The sequence below is a fragment of the Limanda limanda genome, chromosome 11, assembly GCF_963576545.1.
Source record: "Limanda limanda chromosome 11, fLimLim1.1, whole genome shotgun sequence".
NCBI classification, from domain to species: domain Eukaryota; kingdom Metazoa; phylum Chordata; class Actinopteri; order Pleuronectiformes; family Pleuronectidae; genus Limanda; species Limanda limanda.
The window spans coordinates 12,592,255-12,610,361 of NC_083646.1; the positions used below are offsets into that span (position 1 = coordinate 12,592,255).

The 18,107-nt window shown below is 41.9% G+C and overlaps 2 protein-coding genes across 2 annotated transcripts; both read left to right on the forward strand.

Moving 5' to 3' along the window:
* Window positions 1-1,031: 1,031 nt before the first annotated feature.
* On the forward strand, window positions 1,032-6,711 carry si:dkey-92i15.4 (uncharacterized). Its single transcript, XM_061081350.1, has 7 exons — window positions 1,032-2,057; window positions 2,883-3,582; window positions 3,665-3,860; window positions 4,293-4,391; window positions 4,491-4,740; window positions 4,827-4,943; window positions 6,225-6,711. Exons 1-7 carry the CDS (start codon window positions 1,109-1,111, stop codon window positions 6,386-6,388), a joined length of 2,475 nt encoding a protein of 824 aa, XP_060937333.1. The 5' UTR covers window positions 1,032-1,108; the 3' UTR covers window positions 6,389-6,711.
* Window positions 6,712-8,913: 2,202 nt separating this feature from the next.
* On the forward strand, window positions 8,914-12,079 carry aqp10a (aquaporin 10a). Its single transcript, XM_061081349.1, has 6 exons — window positions 8,914-8,994; window positions 10,027-10,153; window positions 10,386-10,523; window positions 10,639-10,757; window positions 10,837-11,054; window positions 11,744-12,079. The coding sequence occupies exons 1-6, from the start codon at window positions 8,914-8,916 to the stop codon at window positions 11,952-11,954; spliced, it is 894 nt and encodes a 297-aa protein (XP_060937332.1). The 3' UTR covers window positions 11,955-12,079.
* Window positions 12,080-18,107: the final 6,028 nt, after the last annotated feature.

Sequence of the window (18,107 nt, forward strand, 5' to 3'; positions counted from 1 at the left end):
AATGGTTCTGTCCTGTTTTGTTCATGCAGTAAATCAACACCTTAAAGTTAGTGCGTTTAATGTCAATAGGATCCTATTTATGACCTGAAAAATGATCAAACAAAGAGTGTGAGTGTGTGTGTGTGTGTGTTTGTTTGTGTTTGTGTGTGTGTGGCTGAACACTCAGATATCCCTGATGAGCCATTGTCCATCAGCACCATTATCTTTCGTTCTCTTGGCTGTATGTAAATGTAAATAACTCTGGACTCCATCTTATCTGATCGCTTCATGTGACTCCTTCACAAGGTTTCGATCAGTCACTACTCTGAGACCGATTGTGACTCTTTATTGCAAATGTCTTTGCAGGTAGGATTGCTGTTAGGTGAGTTTTTCCAGTTTTCGGTTCAGGTTTAGCTGACGCTGACAGATAGTCATGAGTATGTTGCTTGAGTAAACAGCCGTTATGATAAGTGTGTCCAACAAAGAGAGCCACCAGAGTGTCACTGCTCTGTGAATGGGCTCATTCAGTCAGTGGGAGGGGAGCGTTAGGAAGGTAAAATGTAAAACGACACAAATGACAGATGTTTAGAGGGAGAAAACAGTAGTGTTAGTGTTCTCTTGCCCAATTTCCTGTCCCCTTCAAATCGTTCACTGTTCACTTTCTGCATCACTGTAACACCCTGTGTTTGGTGTCCTGCACCACTCTGTGATTCTATTTGACCATTTTTTGAGCAGCCAGAGTCGCCACAATCGCAACATTCCAGCAGAATCCTGTCCTGACTATGGAAATATGTATATTTTTATGCTTGGCAGGCGATGGGAGCTGTTGGCTGAGCTCACGCTGGGAGAAAGAGGAGCCCAGAGGATTCGTCACTTCTAGACCACAAGTCAGAGAATCGTCGAGAGGAGCTCTGAAACATCAAACTTTTTAATGGACAATTTGTGTCCGTGCAAGAACCTAATGAGGGGTCTGTAAGTGTGCGACAGTCGCACTGTCTTTGAACTGCTGCCTGAGTGTAGCCTGAAGGACAGTGGCTCGGAACCGCTTAAATATCAAGGACACTCTTCCGCTCTCTTTCTGGGATTTGGCACTTGACAGGAGGTCGTTAACTTTGTTTACTCTCAGACAATGGAAGTGCCCTTTCTCCAAACTCCAGTGAGCAAGTGCGACACAGGGACAGGGGCGCAATTTACTGTCCGCTCGGCCAGCTCTCCCTCGTACAGTATCACCCGCAGACCAGGTGTCAGGAGATCCAGAGGTTTTATAGAGGAGGTGAGGGAGGGTACTGAAGGAGACGAAGAAAGAGAGAGACGTGGGACAGATCCTTACACAAATGGTACGAATAAGGAAAGGGATGGAGTCTCTAAATATCAAGACAGCACTGGTGGTCGTAGCAGTGTTAAAGGTCAGTGTGAGGAGAAGGAACCATTAGGCCATGAAACGTCCACCAAGCTGAACCAGAATGGCACAGGAGACAAAACGACCACAGAGTCCGGCACCGACAGAAGTGAAAACCCTGCGTTTGAGAGTCGAGGCAGGACAGAGGGGAGGAGATACAACCTGTCCAGCAGAAGTAAAAGTTTGGATTGGGGAGACGAGGCGAAGATTCCTGTCCAGGGAACCAGAGCTGACATGTTGTCAACCAGCAGAGGAGGGGACTTCACTAAGCAACTTGGAGGCTTCGATGAAAGACGGGCTGAAGCTGTGAGGAATAGGTCGATGACTTCAACACACACCTACAGCTCTGCAGGTCAAACCAATGATGTTCAGGACAGGAGCCCGGTGAGTCACCTGAGCCAGACGTTGGTCAGGGTCAGCAGGGGTAATTCTCTCCCCTCCAGGATGAGGTCCCAGTCTGGACCAAGCTCCAGGTTCACAGAGAAGGCTTCATCACTCGGGCCCAAAGGAGGTCAGAGTATAATGGAGAGGATAGAGAAACTCTACGGAACTGCTGGTGGCAGTAAAGCTGAGGATAACAGCAAAATTAGGGACTTCTCCACCTTTGCTACAACTGCAGACTCCTTAATTTCATCACACAGGTCATACGAAAGGGGAGCTGGGGGGACCTTCCCCAGGGGTTTCTCATTAGGGGAGAAAAATAGCCTCGGTCCAATGCAAAGCATCAGATCTGTCCCCTGGACACCTCAGAAGGACACTACAGGTTCTGAGAATTCACTTTCTCCAGGGAGGAGCAGGAGAGTTTCGGGGGGGCTGTGGCAGGGGCAAGTCCAGGGCAGGTTTCCTCAAGAAGGTGGAGTCAACGGGGAGAAGGGCTTGGTGGATATAGGAACAAAGTCTCTGGATAGAGCGAGGAGTAGGAACACTGTGGCCGCTCAGATTAGATCTGCCAGGGCTGCAGCAGGGTTTACTGCACCAAATCCTTTCTTAGAAGAAGAGACATCAGCTGCTCTCAAAGATTCATCTGGGTTCACAGAGAGAGGCATGAACGGCAAATGGGATCAAGGCTCGGTCAACGATGGAAAGGAAACTAATGGAGTAAAAGGTGCTAAAGAAAAAACTGAACTGAAGAGCAGCAACGCTTGTGAAGATGTATTTGAGTCAAGTCCAAATAAAACTATACCCAAGAAGAGCTCCTCAGCTCCAGCCAGCGTGAGGAATAAGATCAGCCAGTTTGAGGCTCTGACACAGAGAGCTCAGGGTTTGGCAACAGGAAATGTCCTGATACCCAGACGAGCTTTCTCTGTGCCCACGCAGCTCAGCAGGGGCTATGATGGCGTGAAGAAGAGCTGGTCGGCAAAAGCGATAGGTGGGTTGAGGGATTTGAAAGAGGGAGGTGAGGTCCCCAATAAACCTGAAGAAAGAGGGACAGGGGCAGGGAAGAAGCTGCTGTTAGAAAGGTTTTTATCTGAGGACGGGGTCAGACTAGAGAGGAAAGACAAAGGAGGGATTGATTTGGCTGAGAGTGAAAGAAAGGGGACGGATAGCGGAGACAACCTTTCTGAAGATTTTGGCAAATATTCCAAACTCAAGAGTTCACTTGAAATCACTCTAAATGGAGGACGCCGTCAAGCGTTTTACATCGATGAGACGGATTTCGCCAAAGTCTCAAGTCCTGAAGAAGCAAGCGGGAAAGACATGACAGCCAACAATACACCAACCCTGCTACTGTCTAACTCCAGTGACATATCAACTAATGTGGCATCTTCACCGGTTAGTGATGACCAGACGCCGACAAACACCCCCATCCACTCACCTGTTTATTCACCTACTGCAGAACCAGAAAAGACCTCCCCCATTGCAGATAGACATGACAGCACTTCCGCCCCCAAATCTCTTTATCCAGACTCCTCCCTTCGGCCTCGTCCCCTCGCCACCTCCTCCCACAGCAACCTCCATGATCTCGTATCTTCAGAGGTCACCACCGCCCAGCAGAGAGGGAGGAAACCAGTGCTGGAACTTGACTCTTGGGTAGCAGGCCTGAACTCAGCCATCAAGGTGTGGAGTGACGATGAAGATGATGAGGATGACGACGAAAGCACGCAGAGGGATGAAGATTCCAACTATGATTCAGATTCGGGAGAGTCTTCTGTGACCGTCACCAGCAACATGAGCCAGTCAGATAACAGGAGCTTCTGCGTCAGGTGGGTTCTGTGGAAATGCAAAGCACGATCAATTTCCTTTCAATCCCTCAGCGTCTTTACCCTCGATACTTTGCTCTCACAGTCTTTCAGATCTGTGTAGCTTTGCTGGGGTTGACTACGAGTCAGACAACGACAGCGATGAGTGGCCGTCGAGAGGTCGGAGGTCGGCGTCACTGAGCTCAGATGTGTCGGCTCTGTCCTGCGTGTCAGTGATGCCCAGTGAGGAGCTGGACCGGCTGCTGGAGGATGTCCGGAGCCTGGGGGACAACACCCTGCAGGTACCTTAACAGCTGTTTTCAAAGATTTGTTTGCACGTTGCAGCATGAACAAGGGCCAACGCAGAGCAGCTATACCTGACCACAGTTAGCTTCACTTCCTTTCCTACGTCTCTTTCACTTATCTCAAGGGAGGGATGCTCTGGCTGATTTCAATAGTTTTAACTGCACATATGAATACAAATGCATACAAAGGACTGTAAACAGCTCCTGCAAGGCTTGAAAATGTGGTCCCCCTGGTGGTTTAGGTTACTCTGGATCCTCTAACTATCCTTGAGAGTCCAAGGTTCACATTAACCTTTCTTGCAGGTCATCTCCCGCTGTTTTACATATCTGCTGCTCTCTGCCATGTTATAGAACTATTACTATTATTATTAATATTATTATTATTAAACGTAAAATGAGATAAGTTACAACTTTTCTTCTGTCTTGCAGGACTATGATGATGTGCAGGTGGCTGTTCTCCATAAGGAGATGGGAGTTGGACTGGGCTTCAGTGTGGCAGGAGGCGTGGACCAGAGCAAGCCTGTCACTGTGAGGAGGCGCCATGTTTTTGTTTCTCTCCTGAAAATGTTTTCAAAATGATTGTCACCAGTCTTTTCATAAGTGTCTTGACAGTGATCTTCTCTTCAGGTCCATAGGGTCTTTCACTCAGGCGTGGCATCTAAGGAAGGCTCCATCATGGAAGGGGACCAGGTCTTGTCAATCAACGGCACAGCGTTGAGCGGCTACACCCACTGGGAGGTTCTGAGGGTGCTGAGAAGGGCAAAGGCTCGTGAGACCGGAGTGGTGGTCCTGAGGAGGGGAGGCATTAATGACGTCTTCAAGAGTGGAGTGCAGACAAGTACTCCGGGACCAACACAGACCCAGATCACCTTTGATGGTGAGACACTGAACGACTTCAGACTGACGCCAGATTTACGACTGATGTCTTCTCAAAGTGAGATACAGTGTCTGTGTTTTTCTCAGGTCAGCACATGTGTGTTTCTCTGGAGAAGAACAGCAGGGACCTGGGCTTCAGTCTGGAGGGAGGTGTAGGCTCCAGTCTGGGGAACAGACCTCTCACTGTACAGAAGATCTTCCAGGGTGAGAACTGACACTCAATATTTATCAGGTCGGCGTTAAATGCAGATATTTGAGCACGGCTTATATCAATGTGCAATATAGATACAATTCTTTGTCTTTAAGAAAATAACAAATATTGTTGTCGTTTTGGACATTTTCTAATACATTCATGTTACTCAACAGCCAGCAATAAAATATGATGACCGAACAGGACTATTTGTTTTGTGCTAATCGGAAAGATTAAAGGTTGAGTGTGTGGAATTGGGTGACATCTAGTGGCAAAGTTGCATATTGCAGCTGAATACCCGTCACCTCACCCGCCCTTACAAACATGAATCAGGAACCTGTAGCCTTCAGTTGATATAAAAACTAAAAAGGTGTTAGTTTGTTGAGTTTGAGTTAGTGTAAAAAACTTGGTGGCCTCTGTAGAGAGGACCTGCTTCTGAATTATTTAAATATAAAGAGCCCATTCCGAGGTAAAGAAAACAACAATTTGTACAATTTAGATTGAACACAACAGTGAAAACATCTCTGAGATTATTTTATATTCAATTTCTGCTAATAGATCCCTGACACACAATCTTACACACTGGATCTTTAGGTATCTGAAACAAATCCTCACACTGTTAGAATGTCAGTCTCCTTGATTTGCAACATTTCCTACAATCACTTATTAAAAGGCAAAGCATTATTTCTTTGAGGAGCTATTTTAGTGGGTTGACCAAGATATTGGTTTTAAAAATATGTCCATTTTTTTGTTTGCTCCAAAACAGAGGTGGACTGGTTTAGATATTGAACCCAAGAGATACAGTTTAACGTCACCACAACGTTCTGGCAGAGAAGTAGTGATCAAACCGGTCCTTATTCACTGAAGGAAGTTCACAGGGTTGACTTCTTGGCTCAGGACAGGTTGAATGGTTGAACCAGGAGACAACACCCAGCCAAGAACACACAACAACGGGCTCAGCACCCAATACGAGAACCATAAGAATACACACAATAAGATGACAAGGCCACAATACCAGACTGTGCACAGAATTACTGCTTCTATATATCAGTCCCCTCTACTTTTATAGAATTTTTAATACCTTGACGTTTTTCAAGAAATATTTGATCATGGCTGCGGTGGCAAAAAAGATTCTCTATACTTTTTGTGTAAAAGGTTTCGTTCATCCATCAATTCTTTATAGAGCTGATTCATATATTTATCAGAATTAAGACTCTGAAAGCACACACACTGTATACAGATGTTTTAAAAACAGTAATTTATTGAAAAACTCCCTGTCTCTGTTGTCCTTTCAGGCGGTCCAGTCGACAAGGTGTGTCCCGGCGATGAAGTCCTGGAGATTGAGGGTGTGAGCGTGGTGGGGATGAGGCGTCTGGAGGCTTGGACCTTGATCAGAAAACTCCCCTCTGGTCCCGTGGACTTGGTACTGTCCCGCCCTCTGAAACATCTGGAAACGTGAGGGTTATGGAAGCACAGTAAAGTTCAGGGAATGATGAGGGATAGTGTCTTGGATGAAACACGACGTGAATTACCTGGGATATTTGGGCCTTTGAAACAATACAACAGTTTGTTTACACAGAGAGTTTAAGCCCAAAATGAAGCATAATTTTAAAGACGAGGGCAAAAGTATTTATTTTTCTCTCTTTTACTGGATCACATCTACCTCAAGGCCTGTGCTATTCATGTATAATAATTAAAATGTACTAATGGCTCATGCGTTTATCAAAAGGAACCAATTTTTATGCCAAATACTGTACTGTAAATTTAAATACACGTTGTAACATGTTGTGAGTACATTATAAGTGCATTCAAAGTTTCTTTTACTTTTTTAAAATAAATCCTAACAAAGTGACGCTTTTTATTCTTGTGTCCAGCAGAGGGCGAAAGAGTATCATTGGTTATCATTTCTATAAGTTAGCAAAAAAAACTCTGGGGACAAAACTGCAGAGTCAAGTTATTTGTCCTTCTATGCACCAAACTGGGATGCATAGATACGATATCAGTTTTACAGTCTCCACATTGTTAAGGTTTATATAGTGGGAAGATAATCATTAATCTAAATTTTACTTATAGCCTCGACAAACTATGTCAGATGAAACAAAAGCATCAAGCCGTCTCTGTGAGCTTTACATCTTATCTGATGTGAATTGGTTTCCGTGTCACTGCCACGTGCCTGTAGGAAAGTGATCAGCAATAACACAGTTATTTTACTCCAACACGGCACTTATGTACTTGACTTGCATAATCCATTAGTGGTCCAGAGTTCAAGGGAGTCGGAAGGGGTTGCGGTGACATTCAGCTAACTTGTGATAAGATAGGCTTCCCTATCACCACCTTACTAAACCAACCTCACCACCAAACAACTCACCACACCAGTCCTGATAATACCTGTACATGTATTTGTTGTCCAATGCTCCTTCTGCACCACAATCTCGGTTTTTACTACAGAACTTTTGTAAATTAACTTATTATGTTGTTCTGGAGAATGATTGGCTTGAAGGAATATGTGTATTTGAATTAACCTCAGTCCGAAAAAAACAAAATGGTGAACAATAAATATTAATAATCAAAGAAATAAAAACAAATTTTAATAGTAATGGAATTTCTTCCTATGAAAGGATATTCCTATGTGGAATAAAAAAACAATGTTTCTTTAGTAAGGGTTGAACTGTATTGTTCTGATTGTTCTGAACAGCATAGATTACCAAAATAAAACTAATAAAGCTGGGATTTCAATCACAGACCATTTTATACAGTTCAACAGATCGGTTACAAAAATGATAATTATTATCAAAATGATTATTATATAATTATAATGATAAATAACAACCATATATGCACTTATTGTAAGTTGCTTTGGATAAAAGCGTCAGCTAAATTAAATGTAATGTAATTAATGATTTACCAGTTCAATTGCACTTAGGACAATAGATTTATTGTACACATTTGGGTGTGGTTTGATGCATCTGGAAATGTCTCAATTTATTTGTTTGTGTGTTTTTATTGTTGCGGTATTTCTATTGGGTTTAACCTTTCTTTTTGGGCCAGAGCATATCTGGTTTCCTTTATGCAATTCCCAAGGTTATACACAAGGCTTGATTGATGTATTCAGGCTCTTTAATAGAGGATATATAGTTTGTGATGGAAATTCATCTTGAGATTTGAAATAATGAGATTCTCAGACTGGAGTTGCCTTTGAGTCTTTATAATAATAAGTTCTGCAGAGTTTACACAACAAGCAGAGGTGCTTAAAGTGGAACTGGCCGCAAGTTCACAAAAGCCAGAACTAATAGAAAGAGGCGTTACATAAAACATAATATGAAAAAAAGAAGATATGAAAGACATGAGATCATTATCTGTGTCTTATCTGCTGTGTCCGTCCGTCCGCGGTACCAGTTGGAAGAAAAACATCACCAAATAAGGGTTCCATCCTGTCAGGTAGACGGTATCACAGCAGTGAGACACCTAGTCAGTGGATTTCCACTACCTTGGACACTGATCAGTGGAATTTTCCTGGTCAAATATGCACCAGTAACAGATACAGTGGGTCATAATGTAAATATCTGGCTGTGCTGATTTAACAGGCCGAGTGCCAAACTAAATTGCTCATAAGCACCAGTAGATCTAGCTGTATGTACACTGTAGCTTATTGCCCTGTGACCACGCTGTCAACACATAACCTGACTGTTTATGGCCTCTGTTCACACACCTAACCTCCTCCAACAGAGGAATATTACACTCTGCGCACCAGCCTATCCGGAGGTGTCACAAACAAATAAATGAGTAATAGTGTTTGATCAGCTGCGGAGAGGTGGGATACAGATCCTCAGATGATCAGGTGAGAGCTCCGCTTGGCCCCCTCCGTCACTGACACCAACAGCTCCTGGACAGACTCACACCAAAGAGAACAACAGCTGTTTGACCTCATAACACCGACAGACAGATGTGGGATGAGAAGGAGAATTTCATTTTACTCCAGCCATAATGAATTTACGTTTTCTAAGAGTGAGGAACCCGCTTGTGCAAGAGTGCATGGCTGAATTCCTGGGAACTTTTGTCCTGCTGGTGAGTTACACTGACAAAGTTTCAGTACTTCTCTTGTTCTAGCATTATGTTTTTTCCATCATGTTTTTTTAACTTTTTATTTATTTGTATACATTTTTGGATCTGGGTACAGAGGACAATCAAGTGTACATATATGCTGGATATTATTTATTTGAATTTACAGTTGGGAATATTTTATTATTGCAAAAATCTATCGGAAATACACAGATATTCAGTATACAGTATTCGAGTTCCATATAAAACTCTTTGTATTAGTAAATTTGCTCCCAACTTTGTGTAAATTAAAAAAATGCAAAGATTGTACAGATGTGTGTGTTTTTTCTTCATTTCCATTTTTTAGGCAGAAAGTATACAGACATTAAATAAATGTAAATGCAAATTACTTTCTTCTTACTTTCTTCATGGTGATGTTAGGATTTACATAATCTTCCCAGAAACAAATACCGAGACATAACCCAGATATCACAAAATATGAGTGATTTTTATACACTGTCATTATCCATAAAAGTATTTGTCAAGCATGGCAGGACCTTCCTTATTTCACTGGCACCACGTTTCTCAAGTGAAATCATTAAAGTCTTTGATAGCCTTTGTATTTATTGGATATTATTTGTTAGCCTGTAATGAAGACATAATATAACTGTCTCAATAGTTATTTATTGCCCATAAAGTTCAATCAGTAATAATGCCTTACCGCACGTGTTTGCCACTGTGCCACTATATCCGCTTACAAAAGGTGTGTGTGTGTGTGTGTGTGTGTGTGTTTGTGTGTGTGTGCTTGTGTGTGTGTCATCCTTTCATCAGTAGGGATTTAGTGTTCTCTTTACTGCTATTGTTGCCAGTTTCAAGTCCAAGTCTAATTTTATGAGGAGATAAGCAATTGCCTTTCAACCACAAATCTGTGATTAATAATGTTAATTGCAAATCAGACACATTAGAGAATGTATTTTCTTCTGTATTGGAGGATTATTTATTGTTCAACTGAAATTTTATTTCCCTGATAACTCCTACCATCTGTCCTTTGGATCTCAGCTCTTTGGCTGCGCGGCTGCTGCTCAGGTGAAGACCAGCAGGGAAACTAAAGGCCAGTTTCTGTCGGTCAACATGGCGTTCTCTGTGGGCGTCATGTCGGCCATGTACCTCACCAAGGGCATCACTGGTAAAAACATCTAAAATGGGCATTAACATTATGACACTTATACATGATATTTATCAGATTTTTTACCTCACAGATACAGTAAACGATCCAAACAACACTCTGGTTAACGATGTCCACTGCAGACATTCACTAATCCGAACTCAATGGTTTTTTTCTGACTCTCATTGGACCTAGAACTCCTCTTTCAACGGACACTCTTTCTCATTTCTCTCCGCTCCTTCTCATCCTGCAGGTGCTCATCTGAACCCGGCTGTGACCCTGAGTTTCTGTGCGTTGGGCCAGGTGCCCTGGGGACGGCTGCTGCCCTATTCCCTCTCCCAGCTGCTGGGGGCATATATGGCATCAGGGCTTGTCTTCCTAGTGTATTATGGTTCGTATTAAAGAATTTCAAATACAAGTACCTTTAATTTACTCTACAAACTTACAAGTCTGCATCCGATTTGTCTGATGTTTGCTTCTTGTCATTAACTGCTTTCCTTTCTCAGATGCTATAATGGATTTTAGTGGAGGAGTTCTGACGGTGTACGGTCCAAATGAGACAGCATCTATATTTGCCACATATCCTGCAGAACACATGTCTTTGGGTGGAAGTTTCCTTGATCAGGTCAGTTTGGAGTGTGTGAACTTTAGGGTTGTACTTCAACAGCTGTTCAACTCATTGCTTTGTACATATATGTCTTCAGGTAGTGGGCACCGGCATGCTGATGTTGTGCATCCTGTGTTTGAATGAGAAGAGGAACACCCCTGCTCCCACAGAGTTAATTCCTGCCATAGTGGCGGTGATCGTCCTGGGGATCTCCATGTCCATGTCAGGGAACTGCGGCGCTGCAATAAATCCTGCTCGGGACTTGGGGCCACGCCTCCTCACGCTGACTGCAGGCTGGGGCACTGAGGTCTTCACGTAAGTGTTTATCTGACAAAAACACTGCTCATGCGTGTATGTTTATCACATCTGTCAGAGGTTATCAGACTTCAGAGCTGTTTCCTGCGGAACTATGTTAGAACAGCTGATGATAATATGCTGTTTCTTCCATAAAACAACTTGTCGCTCTATATCATCAAATGGCTTTTCCCGAGTGGTGAACAAACTTTGTACTTTATCTAATCTATTTAAAGCTACATTTATTGATTCTTGCCCACGAGGAGGCAGAACAAAAATAATAACAAGCTGACAGACCAGCACCATTTCACCTGTGTTGATCTTTGTCTGTACATCCCCCAGACAGTATAAGGTTATCATCCTATTGGAGATGTGTTTCTGGTCACTTGATGAATATAAAGTGGAATATTCACTTGAACCTTTCGCTCCCATTCGGGCTGAACTAACTGAGAAAGATGATCAGTTATCTTCAACAGCCAGCCCTATTATTTTCTGTAGTTGTAGGAGCTCTGAGACTGAAGCATTCAGTAGATGTGCAAAAACAAAAAGGCTATAAGAGGCTAAAACTGCCTTTGCATCGCTTATTGGTTAAATTACACAATAATTGGTAATAAAGTATTGGACAGAAAATATAGTGATTTGTGCAATAACTGATATTAACCAGACATGTAGGTCTCCTGTTAATATGGGTCAATCTGTCTGTTCTCCAGATGTTACAACTACTGGTTCTGGGTTCCTCTGGTGGCCCCACTCATCGGTGGTGTTTTAGGAAGTTTCATGTATACGATCTTCATCAAGATGCACCTGCCTGACCCAGACGACCTGGAGAACCACTCCACCATCTCCACCATCAGTGAAACATGCAATCAGCCGGCCACAACATGGGAACATGAATTTGAGATAAAATCCGCACATTTATAACTGTTACTGAATAAAAAACATTTGTCCCATATGACACGAGCACTGCTGACCAACGATAGCAACCTGGTGGTAAATTATCGAGAAAACCGTAGTGAACATCTGAGCTTCACGCACATCTTGTGATCCTCTCTAGCTGGTTTAATTTAACCAGCTAGCTTCTAAAACACAACCAGTGGAGGCAGAGGCAGCTGAAAGAAATGCTGATTGTGAAATTATACTGATGTTTGTGTGTAAAATATCAATTTATTATCAGTAAATTATACTACTGCATTGTTTTTACTTTTTATAACAGGTCTATAGGATCATTGAACAGATTAACTCTGGGAAACAACCCATCAATGTCTCCATTAAGTGCAATTTTATTCAGCTGACTTCAACGGTCAGTGTAAAGTGTGTGTTATTGTGCTAAAATGTATGGTGTGAATTATAGATGTGTTTCAGCGAGGCTGTCCCAAGTGACTATAGAGTTTTATCACTAGGTTTGTAGAGCTCCCAACTGTATCATTCAGTTTTGAACAGATTCTGCGTATGACAGGAAATATTTCCACCTTCTTCTGCTGGAATCTGCTGATCTGATTATCTGCATGTTTTGTGTTTTCAAATCAAATTCTGTGACATTCACATGACACCAAATATCTATTTTGTTAAAATAAATCCATGAACTTTGCATTCTTTTCATAGTGCTCTTGTGGTTTGTAATGGGAAATAAACAAGACTTTGTTTAAAATTGTTTTCTTCTGTAGCAATTGGTGCAGGAAAAACATCTTAATGTGCTTAAGTCCATTATTATTATTACTGATCATATTAGTTTTACTTACAACATTTCTAATGTTTAGGAGAGAGAGAGGGAAACTGTGCCACCGTTCCTATTGTCCAACCTGATTCTTAACGCTTGTCTAGGATGTTTATTGTATGTGTTGAGAAGAAGGTGAGGGACACACAGGTCACCATCATGATTATCCCTTCATCAGAGAATTAGATTGCTTTGGTCTCTTGAGTCTCTCGGGAGAAGCTCTTGGAATAGGTTGATTACAGAGTAGTGATGTCTTTGAGCCTTTGAGGAGTGTTCACAAAGGTCAAGACTCTATTTAATTGTGGCTCTGTCCCAAACTAGACATCAATTCACGTGCAATTACAAGCAGGAATCTGAAAAAGGACAACACATTGTCCTCAATGGCTTTTTGTTGATCCTTTATTAGAGCTTATAAAGATATCTTCCGTCCAAATAGCATCATGCTCTGGAGGATTTTTACAAGATTTCACACCTTCTGGAATTATTAGACAAATATACAGAAAATCATGAAAAAATCGGGGACAGTCTGCTTTTCCCTATGACTGTCTTTTATATTGGATGTAAAATTAACCCCAATATCTATACATCTCCCTCTGAGTCATAAAGGTTGGAAATATACAGTTAATGCTCACACACCACATCATTACATGAGCTTCTTTGTCAGTAAAACACATTATTATGATGTATTGGAAATGACTAAAATTGCTCTGCTAATGAATATAGAATAATAAAGAATAGTATAGAATACAACCATGGAGACAAGGGGTACATGATATTTATAAGATTGTGTGAAATTATTTAAATTGTATTGTTGTAAATCTGCACCCATGTTCACATCTGGACGTCGATCTGTGAGTTATGTGTGCATGATGGACAGATGCATGCAGATGTTGAGACCTGGATCAGCCAACAGATGTTGGATGAGATTACGCTGACTAAACATCAGGGGGCGGTATGACACAAACCAAAAAGCACATGGCAAAGTGTCTGTTAAATCAGCTGTTCAAGATATTTTAAAAACAAAGTGATAAAAACAGAGAGAAGCGACCACAGATTGAATTGAAAGGATGGATGAGACGTTGAGGTTAACCTCCTCAGTGCATTTAGGTTTAGGGTCTTGAGGGCAGGACTACAGATGGAGGTGGAGAAGGTGAAGAGAGGATGCGGCTCCTCCCTCTCTACCTCCCCCTCCTCTCTCGCTTCTCTCACCTCGGCCGGAGCCCTCCTTCACCTCTGCACAGAGCCTCCTGCAGCGCGCCCCCGGTCCCTGCTTCATCCTCCTTGCACCTCCGTGGCCTTAGATCATCTTCATCCTCATCATCCTCATCATCATCACCATCATCATCGATCCAAGCCAAACTTCACCATGACCTCGGCAAGAGAAGCATGTCTCCACCTCAGACCTGTGAATAACAGCAGCTTGTAAAGGTAGGTGGTGTTTGTCTGAGCCATGTTGTCGTGCTGGTTTTGATCAGAGCTGCCCTCACCACCACGTATGGCTCCCCATGCGGTTCTGAGCCACTTTCTCAGCTGGAGATATTGACGTGTGTGTCTCGGTTTTCATGATGAAGTGTTCAGCTCCTATTACTGCACCAGACAATGTCATGTTCACCAAAGCTGCTCTGTGAACACTGCAGATACAGGTCTGAGCTGCAGGGGATTTCATACAAAGAAGTTGTGGTGGAGCCTGACTGGAATCTTTACATGTTCCTTAACAAAGAGTGAAAGTTTGTCATGTCACTTTATGCAGTGACCTCTGACATCACTGGTACACAGGGCTGGGCCATATGGACAAAATCATATCGTTCTTTTCAGATGATTATATTAATAATTATCACGATAGATGTCAAATTATTATTTATTTTTACGTTTAAAGACTGAGTTTTGCTCCTGAGTGAAGGTTGTGGGTTTTAAACTCTGATGAAAACATATTGCAATAATGATTGATATTGTTTTATTGCACATGCAACCCTACTAGTACTTGAAATACATTAACTCATTATATAAATATTATATATGGTTTAAGAAATAAATTAAGATAAGATAAACTAATCCTATATCAGTCCCTCAAAGGGAAAATGTGCTGTCGCAGCAAAGAGGACAGTCAAATATGTAGCCATCAGTAAAGGTAATAAATAACTTAACATGCAATATAAGCGTAAGGACATATACAAACATAAATAGAATTGAAGTGATATATACAATGTAGAATATATATGCAGAAAAATGTAACCTTAACTCTATCAGAATTACCCTACTTCTGCTGTTTCTCTAAGTTGTTCTATGCTTTATAGTTACTCACCCGCAGTCTCATTGTCTTTAAAAGCATCTCATGCAGATATTACAAGCTTATTTATTAATCAACCGGAAACAACCACTGGTGTCGTAATTATTATCTAAAGACAGATAAATGGCTGAGTGTATGTGGAGCTCATGCAGACACTGAATGATTAAAACAACATTCATTAACAAAACAATCACATCAGTGTATCTGTTCAATCAATTTCTAGAACCAGATGAGGTGAAGTGCATCATGGGCTAACGTTGTTACAATCATTCTAGTCCTCAGTTGTTTTGATTTGTTGTCTCCTGCTTCCTGTTAGTGACCTACAGCAATGTTGTAATTCATTTTAACAGGATGTCAGGCAGATATCACAAAAACAAATTAGTATTTATTACGGTGGCGTAGAGGAGATTAAACGTCTGTAATTGAATTAGACCTCAGGAAACACACAGCCCAACGTCAGAGCAGGTCAAGTGCATATGGTTTTAGACTGCTGGAGTTATTTTTGTCTTTTGCTCTTTCGGTTTGTTGCTTGGTGTCGTTTGTATCAACAGTTCCAAATATTCTTTTAGTGCATCTGAGGAGATTAAAACCTTTGCGTTACTAATATGTGAAGGCAGAACATTAGCTAAGTCTACATATCTGTATATGTATAGCCTACCTAATGTACTACTTTTTATTAAGGATGTATCCAACCTGAGCAGAGAAATGGTGTAGTGACTTTATATTTTGGAATTTTAGTTATTCAATAAATAAAACAGAACATCTGTGCTTGTTTTTGTCCTTTTGACGAAATGCAAAACGGATATTGTTGTTGCAGCTGCAAGCCAAACATTTCATAAAGTATTTTTTGATTCAAATCCTTTAAAACATCAGCCAGATTCCAGCGTGAGAGATGAAAATGAATTCTTCCCAGATGCCAAGAAAGATGTTCAGATATTCAGTGGTCTCTCTCCCTCCCTGGGCTTTATTTCATGAGGGCCCTGCAGGACCATGGGGTTATACAAGACAGATGGAAAGCGAAGGAGGGAGAGAGGGATGGATGTGGCACCTGAAAGACTGGAGAGGAGAGAGGTGAGAGAACATGGCAAACAGCTCTCGTCCTCACTCCCTAAGCCTGATTATATTGAGAAATGGGTAATTGTGTAGATAGTGAGTAGAGATGCAATAAAAGAGAAGAGTGTGTGACAGGGCAAGAGACGACGCTGGAAACTGTAGCTGAAAGCTGATCGGCCTAAATTACATGGAGACAGGCAGAGCTGCTCTCTCTCTTTCTCTCTCTCTCTCTGTGGAGTATTGATTGGTCACTCGCTGCCTCGATCCCCGTCTGTAGAGCTGTTTAGTACCTTTCCTATGCACGAGGCAAATATGCATAACACCTCGCCTCCGTGGCCTCATCTTTCCGCAGCTTCTTGCTGTTAACTTAGCTGAGATAGAGCACGGTGAGTAGGAGCTGCGAGGTGTCTAACGTTAACAGGTCAGCATTAATTAAGAGAGAGAGAGGGGAGTCGAGTGTTAAGGGGAAAGTGAGGAGAGGAGAGGAGAGGAGAGGAGAGGAGAGGAGAGGAGAGGAGAGGAGAGGAGAGGAGAGGAGAGGAGAGGAGAGGAGAGGAGAGGAGAGGAGAGGAGAGGAGAGGAGAGGAGAGGAGAGGAGAGGAGAGGAGAGGAGAGGAGAGGAGAGGAGGAAATGTTGCTCAATTACTCTTTCTCATCCTCACATAGGAGGAGACTGATAGTGGATCTGGCCGGAGCCAGCGGTCCCCACAGACACAAAGTGCCACAGAGACAGAAGCTGCTCTCTGCTGAATGTCATTTCCTCATTATGGTTCTATTCTCACACACCAGAGATGGCCTGTCGTGCATGTGTGTGTGTGTATGTGTGTGTGTGTGTGTGTGTGTGTGTGTGTATTGTTGTGTACTTTCACTTCATTGCAGCAAAGATACGACATGTTTTTCAAACCCTGAAGCGAAAAAAAAAGAGACATGTCAGTAGATAAAGTGCATCAGCTGAAAACAGATACAATCACTGTTTGGTCAAAAAACAATACAAGACTTTTCTCTCTCACACATTTTGGATTAGAAGAAAATAGTTTGTTTTGTGCAGTTCAAACTTCACCTACTTTAAGCACTCAGCACCCCACTGTGTCCTCCTCCCTGCTTCTCCTCCTTCACCTCCCCCTCTTCTCTCCCTCTGCAGACAGTCTAATGGGCCATAGCCGAAGGAAGCCGGCAGAGTGGAGATGTTCAGAAAGAGATTTCCTCCAGGTCAGTCTCAGACGATGAACATGCTGTTTTTTTTTCTCGCCTTTTATTCATCGTCCAAGTAGAAATACAAAGTAAAGCACACGTGAAGGAATATAACATATAAACACTGTCAGGTGGTTAGATACAAAGCTTCACACAATCAATTGCAAACAGTAAATATTATTTTTAAACTACATATTTGATATGTAATATGTATACTGTATATCAAATTTATATTGATGTTGAGATTCAATTTGGAGCACAGGTTTAAGGTATTCAAAGCTTTTAACACCTCAAATTTATGGATATACTGTAGAAGTTGGCCTGCAAAATGATGACACTGCACAGAAATAAAAAATGTTGTCTAATCCTCTCCTACACATTAAATACGCTCTTTAATTACCCTAATGTCAGTGTTACTGGTGATTCAATGGAATTACTGAACGCTGAAGGTATGGTAATAGATTATAATATGATCAATATGAACAAACCTAAAACAGACCAGTGTCTCTGATAATTGGTACATTGTCATCAGTTGTAAATTAACTTGTGAACTTGACTGATGATACTCAGCCTGCAGCAACAGTGTGTAGTTATACACTCTATGTGGTAAAGACTAGGGTTGCAAAGGGACGGAAAGTTTCCATGGGAAGTTAAGCTCGGGAATTTTGGGAACTTTGAAAATAATATCAATGATATTACTGGGGAAAAACATATTAGCATGCTGATTGAGGATTGTTCATCTGTTCATCTAGCCTATTTCCATACATTTATCCATCAATTGTAAAATATTTTTACAGACGATTCCAATTGTTTGGCTAACTATTTATAT